This window comes from Equus caballus, chromosome 7, assembly GCF_041296265.1.
Source record: "Equus caballus isolate H_3958 breed thoroughbred chromosome 7, TB-T2T, whole genome shotgun sequence".
NCBI classification, from domain to species: Eukaryota; Metazoa; Chordata; class Mammalia; order Perissodactyla; family Equidae; genus Equus; species Equus caballus.
The window spans coordinates 51,842,256-51,867,711 of NC_091690.1; the positions used below are offsets into that span (position 1 = coordinate 51,842,256).

General features: G+C 55.8%; 1 protein-coding gene and 1 long non-coding RNA gene across 6 annotated transcripts; one reads left to right on the forward strand and one right to left on the reverse strand.

Moving 5' to 3' along the window:
- Positions 1 to 213: 213 nt before the first annotated feature.
- Positions 214 to 24,023, reverse strand: SLC44A2 (solute carrier family 44 member 2). 4 transcript variants are annotated; one of them, XM_023645419.2, is made up of 22 exons: positions 23,872 to 24,023; positions 11,446 to 11,494; positions 9,915 to 9,988; positions 9,706 to 9,790; positions 9,037 to 9,121; positions 8,738 to 8,848; positions 8,559 to 8,619; positions 8,352 to 8,475; positions 8,150 to 8,233; positions 7,946 to 8,058; positions 6,477 to 6,608; positions 6,280 to 6,379; positions 6,103 to 6,195; positions 5,845 to 5,929; positions 5,085 to 5,347; positions 4,904 to 4,998; positions 4,105 to 4,208; positions 3,928 to 4,001; positions 3,769 to 3,839; positions 3,516 to 3,604; positions 2,299 to 2,383; positions 214 to 1,854 (listed from the first exon to the last, which is right to left on the reverse strand). In XM_023645419.2, exons 1-22 carry the CDS (start codon positions 23,900 to 23,902, stop codon positions 1,733 to 1,735), a joined length of 2,130 nt encoding a protein of 709 aa, XP_023501187.1. In that variant the 5' UTR covers positions 23,903 to 24,023; the 3' UTR covers positions 214 to 1,732. The 4 variants fall into 4 exon arrangements, with proteins under 4 accessions (XP_023501187.1, XP_070130212.1, XP_001915871.2 ...); XM_070274111.1 differs by having other exon boundaries at positions 214 to 1,460; positions 23,872 to 24,022; XM_001915836.5 differs by lacking the exon at positions 23,872 to 24,023 and adding an exon at positions 11,896 to 12,090 and having other exon boundaries at positions 214 to 1,460.
- LOC138925162 (uncharacterized) lies at positions 14,939 to 20,700 on the forward strand. Of its 2 annotated transcripts, none has more exons than XR_011440993.1 (4): positions 14,939 to 15,151; positions 15,656 to 15,897; positions 17,110 to 17,210; positions 17,328 to 20,700. It is a non-coding gene; the product is annotated as an uncharacterized lncRNA (long non-coding RNA). The 2 variants fall into 2 exon arrangements; XR_011440994.1 differs by having other exon boundaries at positions 14,958 to 15,151; positions 15,656 to 15,883; positions 17,328 to 19,998.
- Positions 24,024 to 25,456: the final 1,433 nt, after the last annotated feature.

The following is a 25,456-nucleotide window of genomic DNA, read 5'->3' on the forward strand; positions in this document are numbered from 1 at the left end:
CATCACCGCCTTCTGGAGTCTGGGGATCAGAACCTAATAATGGACAATTGTTCGAAAGAAATCTGAGCTGCCCGCGCGCTGGAATTCAGGCGCAGACGGGGGTGCGGGGAGCAGACTCCTAGGGGAGTCGCCCGGACTCAGAATCCCAGAGCAGTGGAAGCTGGGGTTCCCCCTCCCAGCCTCCCACTCCCTCACAAACAGTCCAGGCCCCGCTCTGTTCAATAGGCACTTTATTAGTGGTCGGAATGCAGTTACACGCAGGGCTGTGTGGACAGAACCAGGGGCAGGAGGGCTGGGGCAGGCACAGGAGACACAGACCCCAGGCTGGCATTTCTGCCTCTCCGGGATCGTGGAACGGTGCCGACGAGCAAAAACGAACTCGGGGATGTTGGGATATGGCGAAGGGGGACCCGGCAGACCAGGCACCCTGAGTTCAACAAGTTTGGCAAAAGAATCCTCAAGGCGAAGTGGCTGGGCCGGGGGGGCCCGGGCTGGCCGGCATCTGCTCCCCACTCCTTCCCCTGAAATCCTCCCCTGGGTGGATTCAGTTTCTTGTCTCTTACAAAGAGAGCTGTGTCAATAACTGGCAGAGGAAGGGCGAAATTCGGCCGACTCCTCCAGCCAGCCAGCCAGCAGGTTTCCATTAAGCAGCCATTAGCGGTCTCCTCCCCCTGCGCTGGGCGGTCCGCACAGCCTGCTCCCGTCTGCCTCCCCCAACAGTCTCTCTCTCCCCTCCCATGCCAGGAGACACCCCCACCTGGGCACCTACGGTCCCACACCAGCCATGAAGGCGCTCCTCAGCGGCCCCCTCGACTGCGGAGACAGACAGAAAAGGCTCATAGACCCTTTAATGCACGTCCAGGTTAAAAAAAATAATACAGAAATGCCCGTGGCAGCCGCGAGCCAGTTGTTCAGCCATGAAAAGAGGCTGGGGCCTGGCCGGAGTAGATGCAAGTCACCGGGGCCCTCAGGAGCTGGAGCTTACTGCAGCCGCCGCTCCAGCCGACACAGATGCTGTCCCGTCGCGACAGGGACAGGAAGCGTGGGGCAGCCCACAGAGGTCGGCCCCGTCGCCTGCCAGACATCAAGGGACCTCAGTGGACTTCTTCCCACGCAGGCCAGTCACCCAAGGCTGGAATGACCTGCACAGTCTTGAAAAATATGACTGCCCCTTGGCATGGGGAGGAGATGCCCCAGGTCCTCTAGGTCCCTGGAAACTGGTGGTAACCAGATATCGGGGCATGGGGGCGGCAGTGATAGGATTTGGGGTGAGCCCAGTGGGCTGGGGGTTCTGACCCAGCTGCTGAGCACCCAGTGTGAGATTTTCCAGGGAGGCGTGGGAGGGTGGGGCCTTTAGGACTCCGCCGGCTACTTGTTGGTCTTGTTCAAGAGCTTCTTGAGGTTGGAAGACATGAAGTAAGGCCTCTCGGCCGAGCCATCATTCCTTTCCAGGTCCTCCACTGCAGAGAGAGGTCCCAGAGCAGGTGGCATGAGGGGAGCCCCGGGACAGTGGCCTCTGGGGACAGGGCGGGCGGATGGGGGCCACAGAGAAGCCTCAGAGGGTTAGGAAGCAAGACACGCTGGGACCGGAGAGGGGCAGACTGTGGTGGGCTCAGAAACGGGACACACACTCGCTCCCCACTCCCAGGCAAGGAAGAGCCCCGCATGCACCCCCCACCTACAGGGAGTTACCGAGGAGGCCTGTGGGCCCCCCAACCACCTCCCTCCCTCTCTACTCCTCGACTTCCACCCGCTTCCCCTCCTCGGCACTCCCCTTCAACAGGATGTCTCTCAGCTCGGGCGACATGAAGTAGGGTCGCTGCTGAGAGCCGTCATTTCTTTCCAGGTCCTCACCTGGGCTCCCCCCAGGAACCAGCAGGGGGAACATGGGGTGGTCAGGAAGGGAGGGAAAGAGGGAGGCAGGGAGGAACAGGGAAGCCAGCAGGCATGGAGGAGAGGAAGAGAAGAGAGAGAACAAAAAAACAGACAGATGGAGAGACCAGAGTTAGTGGCAGCCACGGATCCCCCCGACAAAGCCAGAAACTCCGAAGCCGAGGGCCCAGGGGCAGAGTGCGTCCCCGCTGCAGCCTGGACCAGGGGACGCAAGGATGGAGCAGCTCTGAGCGCAGGAGGAAGCCGAGAGGGCATGCCGGGGCGCTAGGACGAAGGACAGCCAGTCCCTGGGGAAGCTGGGGGCACCGGGCAGGTGACTATGTAGTCTCATTGGAGGGAGATGTTCTGCCCAGAGGGGAGAAGGGAGTCAGGGCCCCGCCAGGGTCGGGGGGAGGGGTCACTCACAGAAGCAGAGGAACAACGTGTCCACACACATGCCATAGACGCTGAAGAAGCCATGGGCAATCAGGTAGGAGCCAACGATCACTGTCTGGGCGAGGTGAGAGGAACTGTTTTCACCCCAGCGTTTGCCCTGGGCAATCCCCACCCACCACGGCCCTCCCTTGCTGGGCTCATGTCATTCCCCTGCTGATGAGCCCTCCTGAGAATAACATCTGACCTCCTACCATCCACTCCTTGCTCTCTTCAACACCAGGGCCTTTGCACATGCTGCTACCCTCACTTAGTCTAGTTTACACCTCCTTATCTTTCTGCTTTCAGATCAACCATCAAGTCCTCAGGGACCATCTCCTCCAAGAAGCCGCCTCTGACATCTAGACCATTTTTTGCTCTCCTAGCACCACGTAGCCCTCCTCTGAGGCCTTAGTCCAGCTGCAATTTTATGCATGTTTAGGGTGTTACAGATTTAATGCCCACATCCCGGCTAGACTATGTCTGCCCCCTTTACTGCTATACCCTCAGCAATTTGGAGACTCACAGGACCTTGGCAGGTACCTGATAAACACTTAGGGACTGAAGTGAGTGGACCTTAGAGAGATTAAATAACTCGCTGAAAGTTACTCATCGTAGAACTAGTGGACAAAGAACCAGATAAAAATCTAGGTCGTTGGGCTCTGAGGCCTGCACTCATATAGGTACCACACTGCTCTCAGGGGATGACCTAACCCCTCTAAGGGCCCTGTCACCTCCTCCCCCCTTCACACCAGCCATACTGGTTTCCTCACTGCTCCTGTCAAAGCCCTGCCTCTGGGCCTCCGTACTTGTTATTCCTTCTGCCAGGATGTGGCCTGCATTCCTTCAGACCTTAGATCCGACATCACTTCCACAGGGAAGCCACCTGGATTCCCAGGCCTGCCCCCATCCTCCACCACAGGCTGGAAGAGTTCCCTGTCATTCTGCCCTGTGGCACCTACCAGTTTGCAATCGCACGTCCACCTATATCGTTATTGGTCAATATCTATTTACCTCTGAACTGTAAGGCCTCTAGAGGGACACCCCCCTCCCCGTGTCTGTTACACAGTAGGTGCTTCATAAATGTTTGTAGACTGAATAAATAATCAACCCCCCACCTCTGACCCCCATCTGCATCTGTCCAAAGGAGGCCAGAAGAGTTCCAACACCTCCTTCTCCTCAGACTCATGCCCATCCCCAAAGGTCCATACCAGTATAGGAACCCAGTAATAATTCAGAGGCGGTGCTGTGTCCTGCACGATCCTGATACGGTGGGTGAAGAAGAAGAAAGCCAGGATTCCTGGAAGAGGGGAGGAAACTGAGGGGGTTGAAGATTCTGGCTAAAGGAAGTACCCGCCCCCAAGAAGATGACAGTCATCACAGAAGACATGGGGCCCAAGAGCAGTTCACAAGTCGCCCCCAACAGGCTCCCACAGCCCAAGAGGCTGGGTGAGCGGCACTCACCCACGCTCCCCACGATCAGAAGTTTGCCCAAGAGGAAGAGGAAGTCGGTAACTTTGTCTAGGACCGCCACTCTGCAGGGGAGGGTGAGAAGCAGGTGTGAACGCGGGCGCAGGGACAGTGGGAGGAGGGAGGAGATGAGAGGATGGTGTTTCCCCTAACCTGATGATGTTTCTCATGAGCAGGAAGAAGGCGTTCCTGGCCGAGGTGCAGAAGTTGGTGCCGTAGATGGCAATCTGCAGGGAGGCGGGAGGGAGGGGTCAGGGCCCGGGGGTGGGAATGAGGGCTCCTCCCACTCAGCAGGAGCTGCTGGGTCGGTTCCCTCCTGGGCCTGCTCACCATGATATAGGCATTCCGGTTGAGGAATTTGATAAACTTCTCCAGACACCAGAAGCAGCATTTAAGACAGGTCATGAGGAACTTGGCAAACCTGTTCTCTGCAGCTGGGAGAGAAAGGAGGGATGCAGAGGTGAGGGGAGACCCGCCCAGCCGGCTAGGGACCTCCCACCTGTTCATTACACGCACTTGCCAGTCCCGGACTCCCAGAGCCCACCTTCTCAAAGAGAAGGGAGAGGAGACCTATCAAGGACCCTCGGGGTGCTACCCACCCCCACCCAAGTAGGACACAAGTTGGCCCAAGACCCTCAGCGCCGCCCCCAACCAGGGACCAAATCTTGGAGCCTTTGAGACCAGCCTCCAAGACAGGAACCAATCACAACAAGCACTGCTGCCCTGGCCCCGCCTCCCAGGCACAAGCCAATCCTTGCTGCCGCCTTGGCCCCACCCCAAAGCACAACCAATCCCAGCCCCACAGCCCCTGCTTTGCAACTACAAAACTAGTCTTAGCCCCGCCCAGGTCTTGCTTCAAGAACCAACGGTGGCCCAGGACTCTTGGCCCGCCACCCCCACCCCCCCCCCCCCCCCCCCCCGCCCAGTGGTAAGAACTCCGCCCAATAGGCTCTCGGCCCCTCCTCCATCGCAGGAACCAATCACCCGAAACATTCTCCCTGCACCACAGTCGGAAACCAATCACTGTTCCATCACCTTAGCTCCGCCCCCCCAAGCAAGAACCAATCCCTGTCTCCCCCTCAGCCCCGCCCCCTGGTGGGAGCCAATGCCAGCAGCGCGCAGGCCGCACCTTTCAGGCGCTGATCCAAGTACTCCAGCATCACTCGGATGATCTGCACAATGGCCAGAATGAGGGCGCCAAAGGCCAGGGAGCCTGTGTGGTACCTACGGGCAGCAAACACGGTCAATGGCCCGGCCAGGCCTCCTCCACCCCATCTCGCCCCCACCCCCCAGCCCACCCTGGGTCCCACCTGAGCGCCCGGCCGAAGGCGGAGAAGAGCGGGAAGGCAGGCAGGTCGTCTGGCTTGTTGAAGGCCCAGTAGTAGGAGGCGAAGGCCCCAGCCAGCGTGACCTGGCCCAGGGCCAGCACGAAGTTGGCCAGCCAGAAGAACATGAAGACATTGAAGACCTGCAGGCCCAGCAGGGCCCGGTGGTAGCCCGACTCCCCGCCATAGAAGGCGAACTGGCAGTGGGCGCCGGGGCACAGGTGGGATTCGTTGGAGGAGGGGAAAGTCTGCGGGAGGGACACAGAGCTGGATCACAACATAGGGGCCAAGGGTTCAGAGTGGCTCTGGGCATCAAGGCCGGGTCAGATAGACCATGGTGTGGGACAGGAGTAATGGGGATCAGAATTAAGTCAAGAAATTGGGGGTTCAAAATAGGGGCTTATAAGAGGGGTTCTAGAAGCAACGGTAGGGATCGTTGACCAGAGGGGTCAGGATAGGGGCTTGTGAAAGGCAAAGAAGGGGTTCTAGTAGCAAGAACTGGCCATCATGGGGTTACAAGAGGGGTGGGGGGTCAGGAAATGAAGTCAGAGGAAAAGGGTGGGTGGTTCAGCACTGGGGGGTGCTGCCAAGTTGGATCTCTTCCCTTCCATGCTCCCCACATCCAGCACCTGGCATACAGTAGGCGCCAAATATTTGTCGAATGGTTCCCAAGTCGGGATGAGAGGTTTCAGATCATCTGTGGGCTGCTGGGGAAACACTTGCCCCCCCACCTCCAGACGCTCACCTCAGGGTTGCAGGTTTTCCCAGCAAGTGGGCAGGCGCTGTCATTGAAGATCTTGTAGATGGCTTCGTTGGAAGTGGACAGGAAGCTGGAAGCTCGTTAAGAAATCCGGGGATCTGGGATTAGGGCCCCCAGGGGCTTGTGGGAAAGGATCCATCCCCCCACCAGCTTGTGGCCCTGCCCCCAAGTGCGGGTCAGTTCCAGGCAAGTTTGGCCCTTAGCCGCCCCCAGGGTCGAGGATCAGGGTGTGATGGTGGATACACAGCAGTGCTAGCCCAGTAGGCGATGCAGAGGCACAACAGGAAGAAAGTGACCAGCGGGTACAGCAGGGAGCACATGACATATCCCACGGCCCTGGGGAGGAGCAGAGACACAGGCGTCAGGGCCCGAGCAACCCTGGACCACCCCAGCCGGACCCCCTGGCACCCTGGCACCCACCTGCTGGCCTCTTTGATGAGTGCAATGGCAATGAGAATTCTCTTCCGTAGGAAGATGAGCAGTAAGATGATAATTACCTCCAGGATGCTCAGAATTATCACTGTAGGGGGCAGAGAGTGGCTGCATCTGCGAGCTGCTGGGGCCCCCCACTCCCTCCCAGGCCTCACTGGGGGCAGGACTGGGGGGCTGGGACTCACTGAAGGCCTTCCAGGTCTGCCGCAGGTGCAGGTAGACGCGGAAGTCCGTCTGGAAGCCGAGGTCCATCAGGGAGACGTCGGAGCCAGCCTCACCACGCAGTCGGGCGTATTCCATGTAGCAGTGGAATATTCCTGCACAGAGACACCAGTATGCCACGACTGACCTCAACCCGCCGGCTGCTCCCCCAATGTTACAAAGGAGGACCGACCACCCCCATTTACCAGAAGCAAAAAACGAGGCTGAGAGGGGCTGCCCTTGCTTGCCTCTGCCCCAGGACCTTTGTACTTGCTGTACCTACTGCCTGGTCCATTCTCTCCTGACTGGATCCCTCACACCCTCCAGTCTCTGCTCAAATATCACCTTCTCATAAGACCTTCCAGATCCCCTGCCCGAATTGAGAATCACACCCTCTCATACTCCAGCTTCGGATTGCCACTCTCTACGTTGACATCCTAGAGGGCTTTTCTGGTTTATTTATTTCTTGTCCATTTTCCCCACACCCCCAGGAATATAAGTTCCATGAGAGCAAGGATTTGTCCTGTTTTATTCATTGCTATAAGCCCAGCACCTGAAAAACTGCCCAGGACACGGTAGGCACTCAATACATGTTTGATGAATGAATGAGTGAGTAAATAGGGGTCAGGATGCTGTGTGGCCTGAGGCTTTCCTCTGACCCCCTTTGCCACTCTGTGACAATGATTCACGGGTGGAGAGGGAGGACATGGGTGTTACCATTCAGTGGGGTAACATTACAGATTTTCAGCATTCTTCGCTTTTTGCAGAATAAAATTGTAAAATACATATAAAGTGAAAAAACTAGTCACCTAAAATGCTGGCACCCAGCTAGAAACCACTATTAACATGAATATTTTAATATCTGTGTCCTCAGATTGGGTCCCATTTCAGGCATTTTCCTCCCAGAAAGTTTAAGCGAGTCATCAGAATATGAAACCCTGGATTTCAAGAGTTGCCTCTGGGTGCCACAGGCCCTCCTCCCATCTCATCTGCACCCTGTCTCCTTCTCATTCAGCCTCCTACCAGTAAACACTCATTATCCCCATTTTATAGAGGAAGAAATGAAGGCACAGGGAAGTTGAGTCACCAGCCCAAGGTCACAGAGCGAGGAATTGGCAGAGCCAGCATTTGGATCCCCGGCTTCCTGGTGCCAGAGCATCCTTAACCATGGAGCTAAGTTATCTACTTGAGAACGCCTCTCGATGCTGATCAAACACAGATCCAGGCCCCGGTTTGCAAGACTACGATTAAGCCATCCCCGAGGGGTGAGCACTGAGGTTGTTTCCAAGAGTCTGCTCTCGTAAACAATGCTGAGATGAACATCTTCCCCCGAAACACACCAAGTAAAAGACAGTGGCTGCCTGATGGCTTCGGAGAAGATTCTCGAGGCGCCATGGCCAGGTCAAAGAGCACTGGCATTTTGCAGACTGTGGGGAGGGGAGGGGAGACGCACCGTAGCCCAGCACGAGAATCACCATGACAATCATCACCCAGACCATGATGCCAGCCACGAAGCGGAGCAGGATGATAAACAGGAGGCTCATCACCATGGCGATGACCAGGCCGCTGGGGGATAGAATGGGTGTGTGAGCGGACCCCAGCCTCCCGCCAGCCTCAGACTGCGCAGCCTGGGTCGGCCACCTCCGACCCCGCTTACATGATGATCCAGTACCAGGAGACCGTGTAGTCTTCAAAGATCCTCATGGCCAGCTGCCGCGCCTCCAGGACCCCGTTGGCCTTCCTGGGGGACGGCGGACATGGCTGGAGTCACAGCCCCTCCCCCGATGGGGCCAGCCCCAGGGGATGCCCCGTCCCACCCAGGGAAGCGCGACGCCAGCGTGATGCACAGTGGTCCTCACTTGGCGCCCTCCACCAGCTCCGTGATGTTTTTCCGAGAACCAAGCCCATCCTCATACGTGGTCTCGTTGCCCACCATGAGGACCCCCTTGTGGGCGTGGATGGCTGGGAAGCATCTCCGGGCCACTGCGGAGTGGGGGATGGGACCATCAGGCTGAGCCCGAGACCTCCCCCCCGCCCCGCCCGAGCTCACGGGACCCCAGACTCACGGGGTTTGCTGGGAGTGAGGACAGCCGGGCAGTCGCCATCCCGAAGCAACTCAGGCACACCCTGCAGAGGGAGAGGAGGGCGGGGCTTCATCCCCAGACCAGCCCCTGCCGCCTGGCCCGCCCGGGCGCCCCCGCAGCCCGCCGCCCGCCGCCACTCACCTTGCTCTTCTGCCACTCACCTTGCTCTTCTGTACGCCGGGCACACAGAACTGCTTGTAGTAGGTGAAGTCCTGGGACCCGTAAGCGCTCAGGAGGGTGAGGTAGCGGTCGGGACATTTCTCCACACAGATCTTGGGGGGCAGGAAGCAGGGGTTGTTGGGTGGGATCGAGACAGACGTTCGACCCCACTCAGGACGGGGGTCCCACCTCCCGTTTGCCAGGGAAAGAGGAAGGGCTGGAAGAGGAGCCGTCACTACAGGGGGAAAGGACCTGCGGATGCAAAGCGGGAATGGGAAGAGGACGGGAGGGAACGCGTCACCTGGGGGGTGGGACACTGAAATTCCAGCAGGACCAGGGGGCTGGCACACTTCACGATGTTGAAATAAAACAGGAAGGATTTGTTCCTGGGGTTGGGGAAGGGAGATGGAAAGTGTCAAGTCTTCTCAACCACCCATATAAAAATATCTTAATGAAAACGACAACTATAATGGTAATAATGACAGCAGCAGCAACTCCATCCAGGCACTGTGCTAAGCTCTGTGCATATATGGGCTTGTCTAACCATCACGACAGCCTCGTGAGTGTGAGACAGTTATGATTCCCATTTTAGAGATGAGGAAAATGAGGCCCAGAGAGGTGGAGACACTCGCCCTAGGTCACACAGCCAGGGAGGGGCACAGCCCGCACTGAAGCCCCTCTTTTACCTCACCCACTGTTTATCACCACCTGACTTCAGATGCGACATTGTCTCTGCTCTGTCTCTGCCCTCAAACATGGGCCACCAGGGGATAAGACGCAATGTCTCGTTGAGTGCAGTGTCCCCAAGGCCTAGGACAGAAACTCGGGCATGATGGGACTTTTATACATACCTGTTGACTGGACTAATGGACGGATGGAGGTGGGAGAAGCCTAGAACCTTCTCAGTGCTCACGAAACCCTCCTGTCCACTCCTCCCCAGCCCTGCCAGGCCCCACAGAGCCAGACTCACGCATTTTTTGTGCCCTTCTGCCCGCAGAATTCGCCTCGGCTGTCAGTGGGGTAGATCACCTTTCGAGGGTCCCCGTGGGTCCAGGCTGTGGAGGGAGCCAGGGAGGCGGTGGCGCTGCCACGTCTCAGCACCAGCCCCACTCCTGCCCCAGAGGCTGTGGCTTGCCCCCCACCCTGGACCCCCCAAGTCCCTTCCCCTCCTCCACTCACCTATGATGCCTACAGCCACGTAGCCCACGATGGCCAGGAGGAGGAACACACAGCAAATGACATCTGTGCAGCCCCTGGGAGCAAGGGACAACATGAGGATGGAGCCTGGTACCCGGGTATCATGGACCCATTCTGCCACACACACAGACCCACATCCATGTGCATGTGGACACGCACTCCTGAGCGGTGTTAATGCTGTGCCAAAGGGCACAAGCAGTTTATATTTTAATACCTAACGCTACGCTGTCCTCGAAGCAGGTTGCAGCAATGTTCAGCTCTCTTTTGACTGAGTGCTCATCTCCCCACATCCTTACCAGCATTACGTGTTCATGGTTTTTAAAATTTAAACTATTTTTATTATCATAAGATTCAATACAAACATGGTAAAAATTAAAACCACATGGGAACATATATAATAAAGAAGTCACTCTGCCACACAAGCCACTGCACATAAGCAACCTCTGGTAGTGACTTCCTCTGAGTCCTTTGGGTCATTTATTAGGTACAAATGTTTTCAAAACAAATTTTTTTTGTTAACGCAGCTGTGATTATGATACACTCACGGTTCTGTGTCTTGCTTTTTCCACTTAACATATTGAGAGGGACCCATGTCACTAATTAGAAAGGTTCTCGTACATTTTAACAGCTGGGTAATATTCCAACCCAAGGACACACTGTAACTTGTCAAACGAGTTCCATGGGAGGGACACGCAAATCGTTGGTTTTCACCTTTTCCAAAAAGGCAGCAACATCGTGGATTTTTGTCCATGTGTGCAAGCTTTATTGGGAGAATTTTTTCCCTAGAATTTAAGCTTTTGGAACAAAGAGACACACATTTAAAAAAAACTCCTATTTCCGGGCCCGCCTAGTGGCACAGTGGTTAAGTGTGCACATTCCACTTCGGTGGCCCAGGGTTTGCCAGTTTGGATCCCGGGTGCGGACACAGCAACGCTTGGCAAGCCATGCTGTGGTAGGCGTCCCACATATAAAGTAGAGGAAGATGGGCATGGATGTTAGCTCAGGGCCAGTCTTCCTCAGCAAAAAAAAAAAAAAAAAGAAGGATAGGCAGCAGTTAGCTCAGGGCTAATCTTCCTCAAAAAACAAACAAACAAAAAAAACAACAAAAAAACAAACTCCTATTTCCAAATTCCCTCTGGAAAAGACTACCGCAATTCATTCCAGAGTAGAATAGGTGTCAATCTTTTTAACCTTTGCTAATCTGTGATGGGGAAATTTCTACTTGGTTATTATTTTAAGTTACATTCCTTTACTTTCCAGTGAGTTTGAGCGTTTTTCCAGACCTCATCGTCTACCGTATTTCTTGTTCTATAAATGATCTGTTCCAATCTTTTGCCCGAATTAAAAGAATCCATTTGTAGGACTTTTTCTGTATTAAGGAAATTAGTCCTTTCATCATCGGTACACATAATTATCACTAGTTTGTTGGAGAACAGATTGGGGGGGTGAAGAAACAGGGATGGGGACAGTATTAACAGAGATAACCTCCCCCCAGGCACCCAGAAGCCCTTACCTCTTGTAAATGGGTCCCTTGAAGGTGGGGTCATACTTCTGTGGCGTTCCTGCAAATCACCAAGAGTGAGCTGGGTGGACCAAGAAGGAGCCGGGAGACCACCCACCCCCAGATGCCCCCCAGGGGTGTCTCTGGCCACGGGAGGAGTAAGATTGACAGACCTCGGGGAGTTTTCTGCCTCATCCCGCCTCCAGGCGACCACCCCCAATCCCCCCCAGGAGAGGCAGCCGGGCGGCTGCGCAGCCGCCAGGGCGCCCGGTGGAGACGCTGGGGGTCCAAGGTGGGATCTGGGGGAGAAGATTCCCGCAGGAGACCCGGGGAGGGGGCGACGGAGACAGGCCCTCCGGGTGCAGGGGTTTGGAGGGACGCTGCCCGCGCTGGGGGGGGGGGGGGGGCCAGGCTGCGATCCGCGATGCCCCCCGAGTCCCCGCGGGGGGCGACCCTGCCCACCGTGCTTCCCGTAGTAGTGCAGCCGCTCGTCCCCCATCCCGCGCCCCCTCGGCCCTCGGGTCGGACGCGGCGTCCGGTGGAGGGAGGGACGGACGGACGGACGGGGCGGCTCCTCCCCGCGGAGAGCGGGGCGGGGCGGCCCAAACCGGTCAGACCGGCCCCAGCCCCGCGGCCGGACGGAGGGCCGGGGAGGAGGGAGGGAGGGAGGGGAGCCGGGCTGGCGGCAGCTGCTCCCGTCACTCACCCGCGGCCCGATTTAGCCCTCCCCCCGACCCCGGGAGCTCGGCCGCTGCACCCCGTGCCAGCGTCCCCACCCACCCGGCGACACCGCCCGGAACACCTCTCCGCCCTGGAAGGGCGCCTGATGTGGGCCCCCGTTCTCTAGGGTGGAAACTGAGGCACGGGGAGGTTCGCCGCCAAACCGACAGATGGCTGAGTCCAAACACCCAATTATAGTCTCTGAGCTGAAAACTCGCCAGCCAGTGGCTGAGGTTTATTCTGGTCCGCATTTTTTAAACATTAAATGCCAACAGTTAAATATTGAGAGTGATATAAAAATCCACACAGCCAGTCTCTTGAGAAGGGGCGCATGGGGACAGGCAGCCCCAGGCCACATCCCTGCCTGGCTCCCCCCCACCCGGGTCCCTTGGTGGCCCCCAAAGCTACACACCTGAACTGTCATCCCATTCACACTCTCACAGCTGCGAATCCTAAAGCCATTGTCCTTGTAGAACAAGCATTTAGCGCCCACTGGGAGCAGCTGGGAGAGACCCCACTTTGCGGTCCGTCCCTGTGGAGCTGATGTCCTACTGGGTGGCCCTGGATTCAGATGTTCCTTCTGCCTCATGGGAGCCAGAGGACACTCACACCAGCGCCTCGCCTTCCTGAGCCTCAGTTTCCCCATCTGTGAAATGGGGCTAAAAATCTAAAACCAAGACTGGCCTCAAAGTCCAGACACCAGGAGGCATACAGTCGGCACGGGGTGTACGGTCGGCATGACGTACTGGATTGTCAGGGTAGGGGTGTCCAACAGACATCGGGGTATACAGTAGGTGCAAGGGGACCGCCAGCAGGGGGCATACAGTCGGTGTGGAGCCATTCAGGTGACAGTGAGGTACACAATTGCAACATGGTGTTTTATCCGTGTGGGGTATGCAGTAGGCGTGGGGGTACACAGCTGGTGGGGGGTATTCAGGCAGCAGGGAGTTGTACAGCCAACATGGGGTACACCAACCCAACTGGTTGCACCCCCATGCCCAACCATGCACACCAACACCAACCATCCACCCCCATGCCGACTGTATACTCCCTCGGTCTTGTGCCTGTTAGCATTGCATCTCCCAACAGTCCTTGGGGCCAGCTGTATACTTTACGGTACAGCCAGCTGTACACTTGACGTGGCGTTAGACAGTCGGCGTGGGGGGAAGTCGGCAGGAATATATAGTCAGTGTGGAGCATCAGGCTGCCTGGGGCTCAGCAGTGTGGTCATATACAAGTGGTGCTCAATAATTGTAGCTGCTGCCTCAGCGTCAAGCACCAGCCCCCAGCTCCCCAGGGCTTGGGTCACTAACTCAGCTTGTCCCTCAACGCAGCCTCCCCACAGTGGCCTCCAGCTGCAGGGGCCCCGCCTGACCCCTGGCCCACAGGCTTCAGCAAACAGGCGAGGTGGAGGCGAGCCATGGCCTTAGGGGACCCGGCCACCCAGAGAAACCCCGTGGTCCCGGCCCCTCCCAGGCTGCAGCCGCTTCTCTTCCCAGATCCACAAGGTCCCTTGGGGACACTCCTGCAGACTCAGGACTGAACTACCAGCTCCACGCTGATGGGTCCCAAATGTGGGTCCCTGGGGAGGGCCCAGCCCCAAGCTGCACCCCCCATAACGCCTGCCCCCCAGCGCCCCACGTGGGGGTCTCATGGGCAACTCACACCCGGCACAGCCATATCCAAGCCCCAGAGCGACCCCCAGCCTGACTCAGGACTGGCAGGCCACCCTCTGGAGCGCTCAGGCCAACTCTGCCCTCTGAATCTACCCGGGAGCCAACCACTTCTCAGCCCTCCTCAGCCCCTGACCCTTGTCACATGGCCATCACCTTCCACCTGGACCAGTGCAGGCCCCTCCACCCTGGTCTACCAGCTCCCCCCCTCACCCCCCGCTGTCTGTTCCCCCCACAGCAGCCAGAAGAGCCGGTGAGCACCTGAGTCATGTCAGGTCCCCTCCCTCCCCTGCCCAGAACCCTCCATGGCTCCCACCTTCCTCGGAGGAAAAGTCCAGCGCTTCCCCGTGACCCACAAGGCCCTGCACGCTCTGCCCCATCCCCTCCCTGCCCTCACCTCCTGCTGCTCTCTCCTTCGCTTGCTCCATTCCAGTCTCACGGGCCTCCTCGGTTACACGGCAAACTCACCAGGCATGGTCTCACCTCAAAACCTTTGCACTGGCTGTTCCCTCCACCTAGAAAGCTCTTCCCTGAGATGTCCATGTGGCTCCACCCCCTTCACGCCTCTGCTCAAACATCACCTACTCCGAGAAGCTTTCCCTGACCATCCTATTCTGATGGATTGAATTGTGTCTCGCCGCCCCCGTGCCTGTCCCCTGCACAAGGACAGGGATTTATGTCCGTTTGGTTCACAGCTGTGTCCCCAGTGCCCAGCATGGCTCCCGCCATAGAGCAGGCACTCCCTAAGTGTTTGTTGAGTGAATAACCACAATATATAATCCCCGCATATATAGCTAAGTCTGAAAATTAAAATGCGTTTTCCAGGGGCACGTATTTAAAAAATTAGTTTATGACTTTTATGCATAAAAGAACGTAACACACGCTAAACATGGAACGTCCAGTTGACAGAGAAAGGAGAAATCGATCCGCAGTCTGGACTGTCCTTTTGGAAGAAAATAAAGTTGACTCCAACCTCAACACATAGCAAAACGAATTCCACGGGGCTTAATCACCAAATACATAAAACCTCAAAACTATGACAAGTATGAAGGGAAAACTCAAGAGCACGTTTCTAGCATCTGATAGGAGGTGAGACCAGTAAGGTGGGCAGAGGAGAGAAGTTTCTCGGACAGAATGGGGAGCAGCCACAGACTGGCCGGCGTTGCCCAGGCGTGCAGTTCAGACTCTGGCCTGGTGCTCTTCACCGCCCCGGAGGTCCCTTCATCAGCCCTTTTTACAGCAGAGGAAACTGAGGCGCTGGAAGGGCAAACGGCCTGCCCAGACACCTAGCAACAAGCGATTGGTCCCTATGTCAGGTTCGATGGGTGAGTGGGAGCCACGGAGGGTGTTTGAGCAGGAGCATGACCAGGCTTGGGAGGGGAGGAGACATGGGCAAGTCTCAAACAGCTCTCAGGGAAATTGGTAGCTGTGGATGGGATAGCCGGGCATGACCTTGCTGTGTGAACTTGAGTCACCCCTCTGGAAGAGGGAACTAAAGAGGCAGGGGGTGCCTGGCAGAGGCGTGGCTCAGGGCCCGGCCTGGTGACCTCTCAGGAAATCCAAGAGGAACCACTGGTACTGTTTCCTGATGGGTTCCATGAGCTCTCATGAGCATCAGGCGGTGGGGCTGGAGGGAGGGGCGAGGCCAGGACTAACGGTTTCTGAGTGTGGAGCCTGATCAAGATCCTGGGGGACGGACCTTGCTGAATCTTTGCAACAATCCTGCAAGACAATAATAAAAACAGGAGGGACGCCCCCACGCCTCTGTGTCACCGCCCCGTTCACCAGGTACCAGGCACGCTTCTAAAACGTCACTCGGTTTCCCTCAGTTACAGCAACTGCGTGAGGTCGAACACATCATTGCCCCCATCGGACAGATGCAGAAACTGAGGCCCAGAGAGAAACACCCTGCCGGTGGCCACAAAGACGGTGGGCGGCCGAGCCGGGATGCCCAGCCCCTGAGCTGGTGTCTCTACGCATTTCCTGTGGCTGCTGTGACAATGACCACCAATGTGGAGGCTTAAACAATGCAGATTTGTCACCTTTCTGTTCTAGAGGTCAGACATCCGAGGTGTGTCTTCAATGGGCTAAAATCAAGGTGTCGGCTGGCCTGCCTTCCTCCTGCAGGTTCTCGGGGGGAATCTGTTTTCTTGCCTTGTTCCAGCTTCTAGAAGCCGCCTGCACTCCTTGGCTTGCGGCCTCCTCCTGAATCCCCGAAGCCACCATTCCTGGCAAGCCCACATCCGCTTCCATGGTCACATCTCCTTCTCTGACTCCCCTGCCTCCGTCTTCCTTTATAAGGACCCTCACCCTCGGGCCCACCTTATTCTCTCCCCATCCCCAAGTCCTTTACTTCATCCCGTCTGCAAACTCCCTTTTGCCACGTAAGAGGCAACCTATTCACGGGTTCCAGGAATGAAGACATGGACATCTTTGTGGGGGGAGGGACCATTAGTCTGCTCACCACAGCATCTTAACCATCTAGGCCAGGGGTTGCCAAACTGTCACCCGTGGGACAAATCCCTTCACTGCCTGTTTCCATATGACCCAGAGCTAAGAATGGTCTTCTCTCTCTTTTTCTTTCTTTCTTTCTTTCTTTTCTTTTTTGGTGAGGAAGATAGGCCCCAAGCTAACATCTGTGCCAGTCTTCCTCTACTTCGTATATGAGACTCCACCACAGCGTGGCTTGATGAGTGGTGTGTAGGTCCCCACTCAGGATCTGAAGCTTTGAACCCCAGGTGCCAAAGCAGAGCGCACGAAGTCAACCACTATGCCACTGGCTGGCCCTGGTCTTCCCATTTTTAAACGTCAGAAACACATTAAAAGAGGAAGTCTATTTTGTCATGTGAAAATTATTGCAATTTGGGCCCAGTGGCACAGCGGTTAAGTGCATAGGTTCCACTTTGGCGGCCTGGGGTTTGTCAGTTTGAAACCCGGGTGCGGACATGGCACCGCTTGGCAAGCTATGCTGTGGCAGGCGTCCCACATGTAAAGTAGAGGAAGATGGGCACCGATGTTAGCTCAGGGCCAGTCTTCCTCAGCAAAACGAAGAGGATTGGCAGCAGTTAGCTCATGGCTAATGTTTCTCACACACACACAAAAAAGAAAGAAAATTATTGCAATTCAGGCGCCAGCAGCCATCAGTCAAGTTTTCTGTCACGGCCGCGCTGGTTTTCATGCTGTCACTGGCTGCTGTCATGCTACGATGGCAGAGTTGAGTAGCATGGCCAGAGATTGGACGTGGCTGCAAAGCTGAAAATATCCACTCCCTGGCTTTTTACAGAAATTTTCCGCCTCCCGGTCTCTAGACCATGAACCCACACGTGCTGAGCCGGACACCAGGCCAGCCAGGTCTCCTGCGCGCTCCTGTCACAGCCGGTCGCGGTAAGGCCTGTCATTCATTCCCTGCCACCGGGTGGGGAAATGGACCGTGCCTTTCCCGCTCCAGGTGGCTCTTTTCCTGTCCGGAGTATGGGACTGACACCTGCATTTCCTTCCTAGGTGCTGCCAGGACTCCATGCTCACAAAGCGCTTCGCACGAGTCTGGCGTGGGTCCCAGGCTTCCACGGACCCCCAGCAGGAGCGGGGTCCCGTCTCACAGAGGGGCAAACTGAGGCTGCCGGCTCAGACCGCACCAGCTGTGGGACAGAGCTGCGAAGCGACTCCAGGCCCCTTGGCTCCAAGCCAGGCCTTTGCTGTGGGGACACTGGGGTGGGGGGGGGCGAGGCACGGGAAAGCCAGGCCATTAGACCAGGCAGGGGCGAGGGAGGTGGCCTTGGGGTCCCCGCCTTGCTGGGCACAACGGCCGGCCCATCCAGCACCGCGTGCGTGGGAGATAAGGGAACCATCTTAGGCTGCCAGTCATGATGCCGGGGCAGGACATCCAGCGCCACCCAACCCCCTGGCTCCCGGCCACCAGCCAAGTCCCCAAGGCCTCGCCCATGCAGCCCGGCCCGCTCGCCCCCCGCCTTCCCAGAAGTCCGTGCCTGGGGAGTGGACTTCCTAGTCCCCCAGCCAACTCCCTTTGATAAAAGGCTCAGCGACAGCATCTAGGTGCTAAAGCTAAAAGCGATTCTACGGTCATCATGCCCAAAACAAAGATAGAGCGCCTACTGTATGCAGGTTGCTCAATCAGACACTCGCTTCCAGGACCTCATTTAACCCTCACGACAAGGCTGAGGGCAGATGGCACAGGGAGGCACAGAGATGCTTCACGACTTGCCGGAAATCACACAGCCAGCGGGAGCTGAGTTTGAACTCTGTTCCTGACACCACCTCCCGAACCGGATGCTCCGTGAATGACTCCGATTTACCAGGGACCCAACTGTGGGTTAAGTGGCAAAGCCGAGCCCGAGCATGGAACCCTCAAGGCAGCCACGAGAGGGAGCCCATACTGTTGTTAACCCCATTTTACAGGTGGAGAAACTGAGGCTCGGTTTCTATATAAATGAAAGGTACGGGGATACGAAAGGTAAACGATGGCGCAGAATGAGGAAGAGTGGAGCTGGGACCGGAACAGAGCTGGCTGAGAGGCAGAACTCTGGGGTTCGCCTTTTTGTAGCTGTGCTCATTTTTTTGCACCTTGGTTCCCAGTGACCGATGCCCCTCAACTCGTGCTGTTGCCTCTGTCCTGGTCTCCTGGCTTCCCCCTTGCAGCCCATTAAGGCCAGATGGCACCTGTGATCACCTGGGCCAGGCCAGGTCCCTCCCCAGCTTAGAACTCTCAATGGCTCCCATCTCTCTCAAGACAAAAGCCCAAGTCTTACCCATGGCCCACAAGGCCCTGTACGCTCTGCTCCATCCCCTCCCTGCCCTCACCTCCTCCCATTCTACCCCTCCATCCCTCCACTGCAGCCACACAGGCCCCCTGGCGGCTCCTCAAACCCCAGGGCCTTTGCACAGGCTGTGTGCGCTGCCTGAAACACTTTATGCAGCTTCCTCTCTCATTCCTCCAGTCACCTCAGGCTGATCTTTTCTGATCCCCCTATTTAAAAATGTTAAACCCCACCTCCAATCCCCGTAGATTATTCCCACCCCTCCTTCATGCTTGATTTTTCTCCAGGGCCCTTCTCTGACATTCTAAGAATTTTTCTCATTCGTCTTCATTTCTTGTGAATGTCAGCTTTCTAGAATGTCAGCTCAAGCACCGCACCTGCTGTGCCTCCAGGGTCCAGAACAGAACCTGGCACACGGTACCTGCACCGGCGATGTCTGCTGCGGGAAGTTACAAATGAACTTGTTTATAGGAAGTAACCCGTATGCTTATCAAGATAAAAAACGTCAAGGAGAACAAACTTTTGGACTAAAAAAAACACTCTCCCTCTCACCCCTGGCCCGGAGCCCTCACTTCCTCTTCCTGGGGACAGTTCCTCTGACCGGTTTCCTTTTCCTCCTTCCAGACACTGTCTACAGGACACATGCATAAGCAGATTGGTAGCTATTTATTCCCCAGTTCTGTCACACTGGCTGTTCCTCATACTCTGCGATTTCACACACTAACAATGTTTCCCATGAGCGAGTTTAGATCTACTTCATCTTTTTTACAAGGCAACATAGTGTCCAACACTGGGAACGGTACCATTTTTCATTAAAGCAGCCTGAGGAGCTTTAAAAAGAGACAGATGCCACACGTACACACGAAAATTAGTAGGCTGGGTTCTCAGACAGACTTCTTGGCTGGGCCACCTCTGGGGTGGAGGCAGCTGGCCAGGGTGTGTGAAGGGTTCTTTCACATGGAAGACTAGAATCTTCTGTGTGGTTGAGGGCTTATTTTTAATTTTCAGCTCCCCCCCTCCCAAAAGAGAATACATTAATTTTGTTACATAAGAGTTTAAAGTCCTACGTAAAAATAACCCTCCCTTTGAGGATTGACTGGGAAGGGGCATAAGAGAACTTTCTGGGGTGATGGAAATGTTCTCACCAGCAAATTTTTTCTGATAAGGGCCAGATATTAAAGATTTTAAGCTTTGTGCTTCACATACTATCTATAGCATATTCTTTTTCTTTTTTTAACAGCTATTTACAAATATAATAGCCATTCTTAGTCTGGCTTTACAATAGGCCATAGCACAATGTGAATATACTTAACACTGCTGAGCTGTACACTTAAAAATGGTTAAGATGGTAAATTTTGCGTCATGTTTTTTACCACAAAAAAAAAAGTAAAATAAAATAATAATAGTATTAGGCCCTCCTTGGTTATGAGGGGCTGCCAGGCTACTGGTAAGGTTTGGTTTTTGTCCTCATCTGAGTGCTGGTTACATGGGTGTATCCACCTTGTGCAAACTCCTGGACACTCGCACATCTAGGATCTGTGCCCTTTTATGTATGAATTCTGTCCTTCAATAAAAAGTTTAAAACATTCCCCTTGATTGGTTAAATACAGGATGGTCCGTCCACCAAGGGGCTACTTTACGTAACTGTCAAAAAAGACGGAGAAAGCTTTCCAGGCGCTAATGTGAGAGACCGTCTCCAAGATATATTAAGCGAAAAAGAAGCAACACGTGAAACAAACACCTTTTCATTCAACAAATTTTTGCGGAGTGCCTTCAAACCAAACAGACATGCATTCCTGCCCCGCGAAGCTAGCCCTCTAGGGAGTTGCTGATATTTTTGCAAAAGGCAAAAAAAACCAGCCACTAAATAAAGACTATGTATATGACTGCATGTGCAGATCTGAGGCCTAGATTCCATCTGGAAGAAAACACAAGATGTTGTAACACTTACGCTCTGCAAGAAAAGAGTGTGGCGCTGGGAGACGGAACAAAAGGGAGACATTTCAGGATAAAGCTGTAAAGTCTTTGTACCTTTTGTATTTTGAAGCATGCGAGTGTTATCTCTTTCAAAAAGAATAAACTTGCAATTAACAAGTAAATACCCTCTCCTAACAATACTTTTTTATATATTTTTTAAAAGATTTTATTTTTCCTTTTACTCCCAAAGCCCCCTGGCACATAGTTGTGTATTTTGTTAGTTGTGGGTCCTTCTAGTTGTGGCATGTGGGACGCCGCCTCAGCGTGGTTTGATGAGCAGTGCCATGTCCGCGCCCAGGATTCGAACCAACGAAACCCTGGGCCTCTGGAGCGGAGCGTGTGAACTTAACCCCTCGGCCACGGGGCCAGCCCCCTAACAGTATTTTTTAATGCATCTCATGCCAGGGCCCCACTGCCAGCTGAGTTGGACTCTCGCAAATGGAGCCATGGAATCTGCTTTTTAAATGAGCACCAGGGGCCAGCCCGGTGGTGTACTGGTTAAGTTCACATGCTCTGCTTCGGTGGCCCAGGGTTCACAGGTTTGGATCCTGAGCATGGACCCACGCAGGGCTCATCAAGCCACGCTGTGGCGGTGTCCAACATACAAAAAGTAGAGGAAGATGGGTACAGATGTTAGCTCAGCAACAATCTTCCTCAAGCAAAACGAGGAAGATGGGCAACAGATGTTAGCTCAGGGCCAGTCTTCCTGGCCAAATAAAAAAACAAAATAGATAAACAAATTTAAAATAAATAAATAAGCACCATCACTTTTTTCTCCGTTTTTTTCACCCTTGTCAGAGTCTATTGTTTTAGATTCTAGAATCTTTTCCCATGCTGCTCATGCCAAGGCTGGGCTAGGAAGGATGGCAGTGCCCATTGCTGACATCCATCGGGGCCAGGAGCCATTTCATGGTTTCCCCTGCAGCTGCTGCCACCCCCTAGATATGTGTCTGCTGAGGAGGGAGCTTCCTGCCCTGCCCAGTCCAACTCTATGTGTCAACGGAGAGGGCTGTTTCTCCATCAGCTCACGGAAAATCTACGTCCCCAGCCTCACCAGCCCGAGTCCTCCCGAGCACAGAGAGCTCACCAGGAACCTGACAAAACACTTCCCACCATTAAGTGAGATCTGCCCAGTCTGACAGATTAGGATACAGAGTCTCAGAGAGGTCACCAACTCGCCCAGAGCCACACAGCTCCTAGGTATCAGAGCCAGGATCGGAGCCTGCGTCTGTCTGATGTCACCCGTTGATTCACAGAGGGCATTAGGGCACAAAGGAAGGATATGTGAGCCACTGTTGCACACTGTTCCCAGAGGAAAGCTCTCCAGTATCTGGCAGGGACTTCACGGGGCAGCCCGAGTGCCCTAGGTTTTGGGCTCTGATAAGAAGGGGCTATTTACAAGCTCAGCAAGACCCCCACTTCAAAGAGTCGACCCACATGGCTCCTCTAGAGGTGAGGGCTTGGCAGCAAGACTCCACTGGTCTCCACCTCGGGCTCCCTGGGCCTCACGGTGAGAAATAATTAAGCAACTGTGGTTTGTTTGCTGTTCCCTCTGCCTGGAACACACTTGTCCCAAATCTTCCCATGTCCGGCTCAACCCCCAGCCCTTGGTCACCTAAAATAACCCCAGATTCTAGCCCCCCCCAATACACACACACACACACACACACACACACACGGTGTCCTGTTCTTTGCTTCACAACACTTACAACAACCTAAAATTACATATTTAGCCAAAGATTTTCCGTTTTGTTCACCACTGTGTTCTCATGTCCTCACCTCGCCTGTAAGATGCTCAACGAATACTTGCGGATGGCCTGTGGTCCCAGCACCCAGCACAAGGTCTGAGGGGCATGGAAGTCCCCCGTGCCGGGCGTGGGCCTGGCAGGGCCCTGCAGAGTCTGCTCAGGCCCATCCATGGCTGGCTCCCCTTTGCTAAACTCAAGGCTGGAGCGAATCCTATCATTGTCCACTCTGCCCCCCGACTCCACCCCAGCCTGGCCTGGGGGAGCCCAGAGATTCCTCAGGTGTCGCTCACAGGTGGGCAGGACCTGGCCATGACCCCAGGCTGAGATTCCCAGATCAGAGACAGCCACACCCAAGGGACAACAGAGCACCAGCAGCCGGCTGCAGGGTCTGGGGCTTAAGCCAAAATCCAGCCCAAGGGGGCCTCTCAGCGGGTCGGGGCTGGCAGCTCCAAGCAAGGAAGGGAGTGGTTGGGTGGTGGCCAGAACCCAGTGCCTCGCTCTGAGCAGGGAGGGTCCCAGCCTCCCCCATCTCTCTCTCTGCAGCCTTCCGAGGCCACAATCCCCTGGGGCGGGGAGGGAGCGCAGCTCTCGTTGGCTTGTTTTTCTTGATTCTTTTTGAGGCGTTTCCGGCCCCCTCCCCAAAGCCCTTTAGCCTCACAGTTTCCAGGAAGTCCTTGTCACACAAGGCGGGGCTTCAGGGCCCCTTCACCCCAAGGCATGCCTCGCAGGTGTGTGCCCAGCTCAGGACCCAAAATGGAGAATAGAAAGGAGAAACTGAGGACCGCACCCCCCACCGTGGGAACCAGAGAAAGGGACGCCCCAGTAGGGCGTGTGTGGGGAGGGGGGTCTCTTCTTGGTCCCATCCCCGGGGCCCAGAGGCGAAGGCCGCCCTTAGAGGGTCGCAGGAGGGGGTGCCAGTCCCCGGGACGCCGTGAAATGCGAGCCAGGAGCCCCCAAGCCCTTGCACAGGCCGGGGAAACTTTCTCAATTGTTTCCGGCTTCCTTCCTGCCCCCTCCCCGGAGGCGCCCTTGTTTCTGCCCTTCCACGGCGGCTGGCAAGACCCGATGGGCTTGCACTCCAGCATCTGGTCTGCCCCAGGCTTGCCTCAGTTTCCCCATTTGCCCGAAAGCCCGGCACGGCGACTTCTGGGGGATGTGGGCAGGAGGAAGAAGTGGTCAAAGGGGACTGGAAGAAGAGGGGGTTCGGGGGAGGTTCAGGCCCTGTCCCTTTTCCGAGCCCCGGTCGCCGCGCCTCCCCTCCCCCGCCTGGCATCTGAGTCGCCCAGATAACGGGACCTCCCCGGGCAGAGCATGCGCCGTGCGTCCCGGCCCATCCGCCGGAGGGGGAGCGGGGGCTCCGAGGAGCGGATGGGGGGTGACCTGGTGGGAGCAGGGGGCGTGAGCTGGACGCAGAGCGAGATGTAGGGCTGGGGAGCAGGAGCGGGCCCTCCAGCTGCAGCGGGGTGTTTACGATCTCCGGGGCCCCCCTCCCCCCAGGCACCCCCGACTCAGCAGAGGCGGCCGCAGGCCACAGGCGGCTCCTACCGTAGGCTCCGTCCTTCCGCTCGTCCTCCATGGCCGCGGCGGGCGGGGACGGGAGTCCGAGCCGGCGCGACCCCAGCCCCCGGCTGGCGGGCGGCTCGGCGGGCTGCAGCGCCCCGCCCCGCCCGGCCCCGCCCCGCGGGCCTCGTCCAATAAGAGCCAGGAGCGGGGCGGGGGCGTGGCCGGGGGCGTGGCCGCGCTCCGGAGGGGGTGGAACCCTAAGCATTGTTTCCCATCTGGGCGCGACTAGGGCTTCCCGGGCGCATTCGGGGGGCCAGGAGGGGCCGTCACTCATCCCCCATCCACCCACCCATTCCCTCGCCAAACAGATGCTGAGCGCCCGCTGTGTGCCAGCGAACAGACAGCAAGATGCCGTTTTTCATTCATCCGGTTGGATCATTTTAGAGTTTGGTTACATCAGGTGGCGTGAGCAGGTGCGGTGGGTCAGCCTGTTTCCTGGCGGAAAGGTGAGATCCAAACCGTGTTCGCTCTGTGCGCTTCCTCTCTGCTGCGGACGCTGGAGAAGCCATCGCAGGCGTGTGTGCACGCAGAGTCCGCGCCAACGGGGGTTCCCTGAAGCTTTGAGAGTTATTGCAAAACGCGGAGGAGATGGACGTGTCCGCCAGCAGAGGGGCGCGTGCAACAAGATGGGATGGTCGCAGGGGAGAACAGCACACAGTGGATGAAAAGAATGGAGTCGTCAGGACACTGCAAATTATAACCCAATGGGACACCTCTACGCCCCCGCCAGAATAACCAGAACTCAAAAGACCGATGGTAGCAAGTGTTGGTGGGAATCTAGAGCAAAGCGGACTCTCCTATGCAGCTGGTGGAAGTGTTCTGCCCTTTGAATGACACAACCACTTGGAAAAAGTTCTGGTAGTTTCTTATAAAGTTAGACGGTCACCTACCATATGAGCACCCAGCCGTTCTACTATTAGGTATTTAGGAAGGAAAAAAAGCCACCCACAAAAGGAAAAGAGCCGCAAAGACGTGTATACAAACGTTCGTAGCAGCTTTAAAGCAACTTCATTTAAAATGGCCCCAAATTGGAAGCAACCCGACTTCCATCAGTGGGAGTGGGTGCATGGTTCAACAAACTGTGGTGCGTGGAATATTTCTCAGCAGGAAAATGGCATGAACAGGGTCTGGCCCGGTGGCGCAGCGGTTAAGTGTGCACGTTCCACTTGGGCGGCCTGGGGTTCACCAGTTCTGATCCCGGGTGTGGACATGACACCGCTTGGCACACCATGCTGTGGCAGGCGTCCCACATATAAAGTAGAGGAAGATGGGCACGGATGTTAGCTCAGGGCCAGTCTTCCTCAGCAAAAAAAAAAAAGAGGAGCATTGGCAGCAGATGTTAGCTCAGGGCTAATCTTCCTCAAAAAAAAAAAAAGACATGAACTGTTGGTAAGTGCAGCTGCGTGAATGAATCTCAAAAAAAAGCATTCTGCGGAGTGAAAAAGGCCAGACCTTTCATGTGAACTTCTAGGACAGGCATAACTGTTCAAGTTATGGTAACAGAACGTGGATCGGCGGCTGCCTTTGCGGACAGAAGTGACTGTCAGGGTCACAGGGTGGCTTCTGG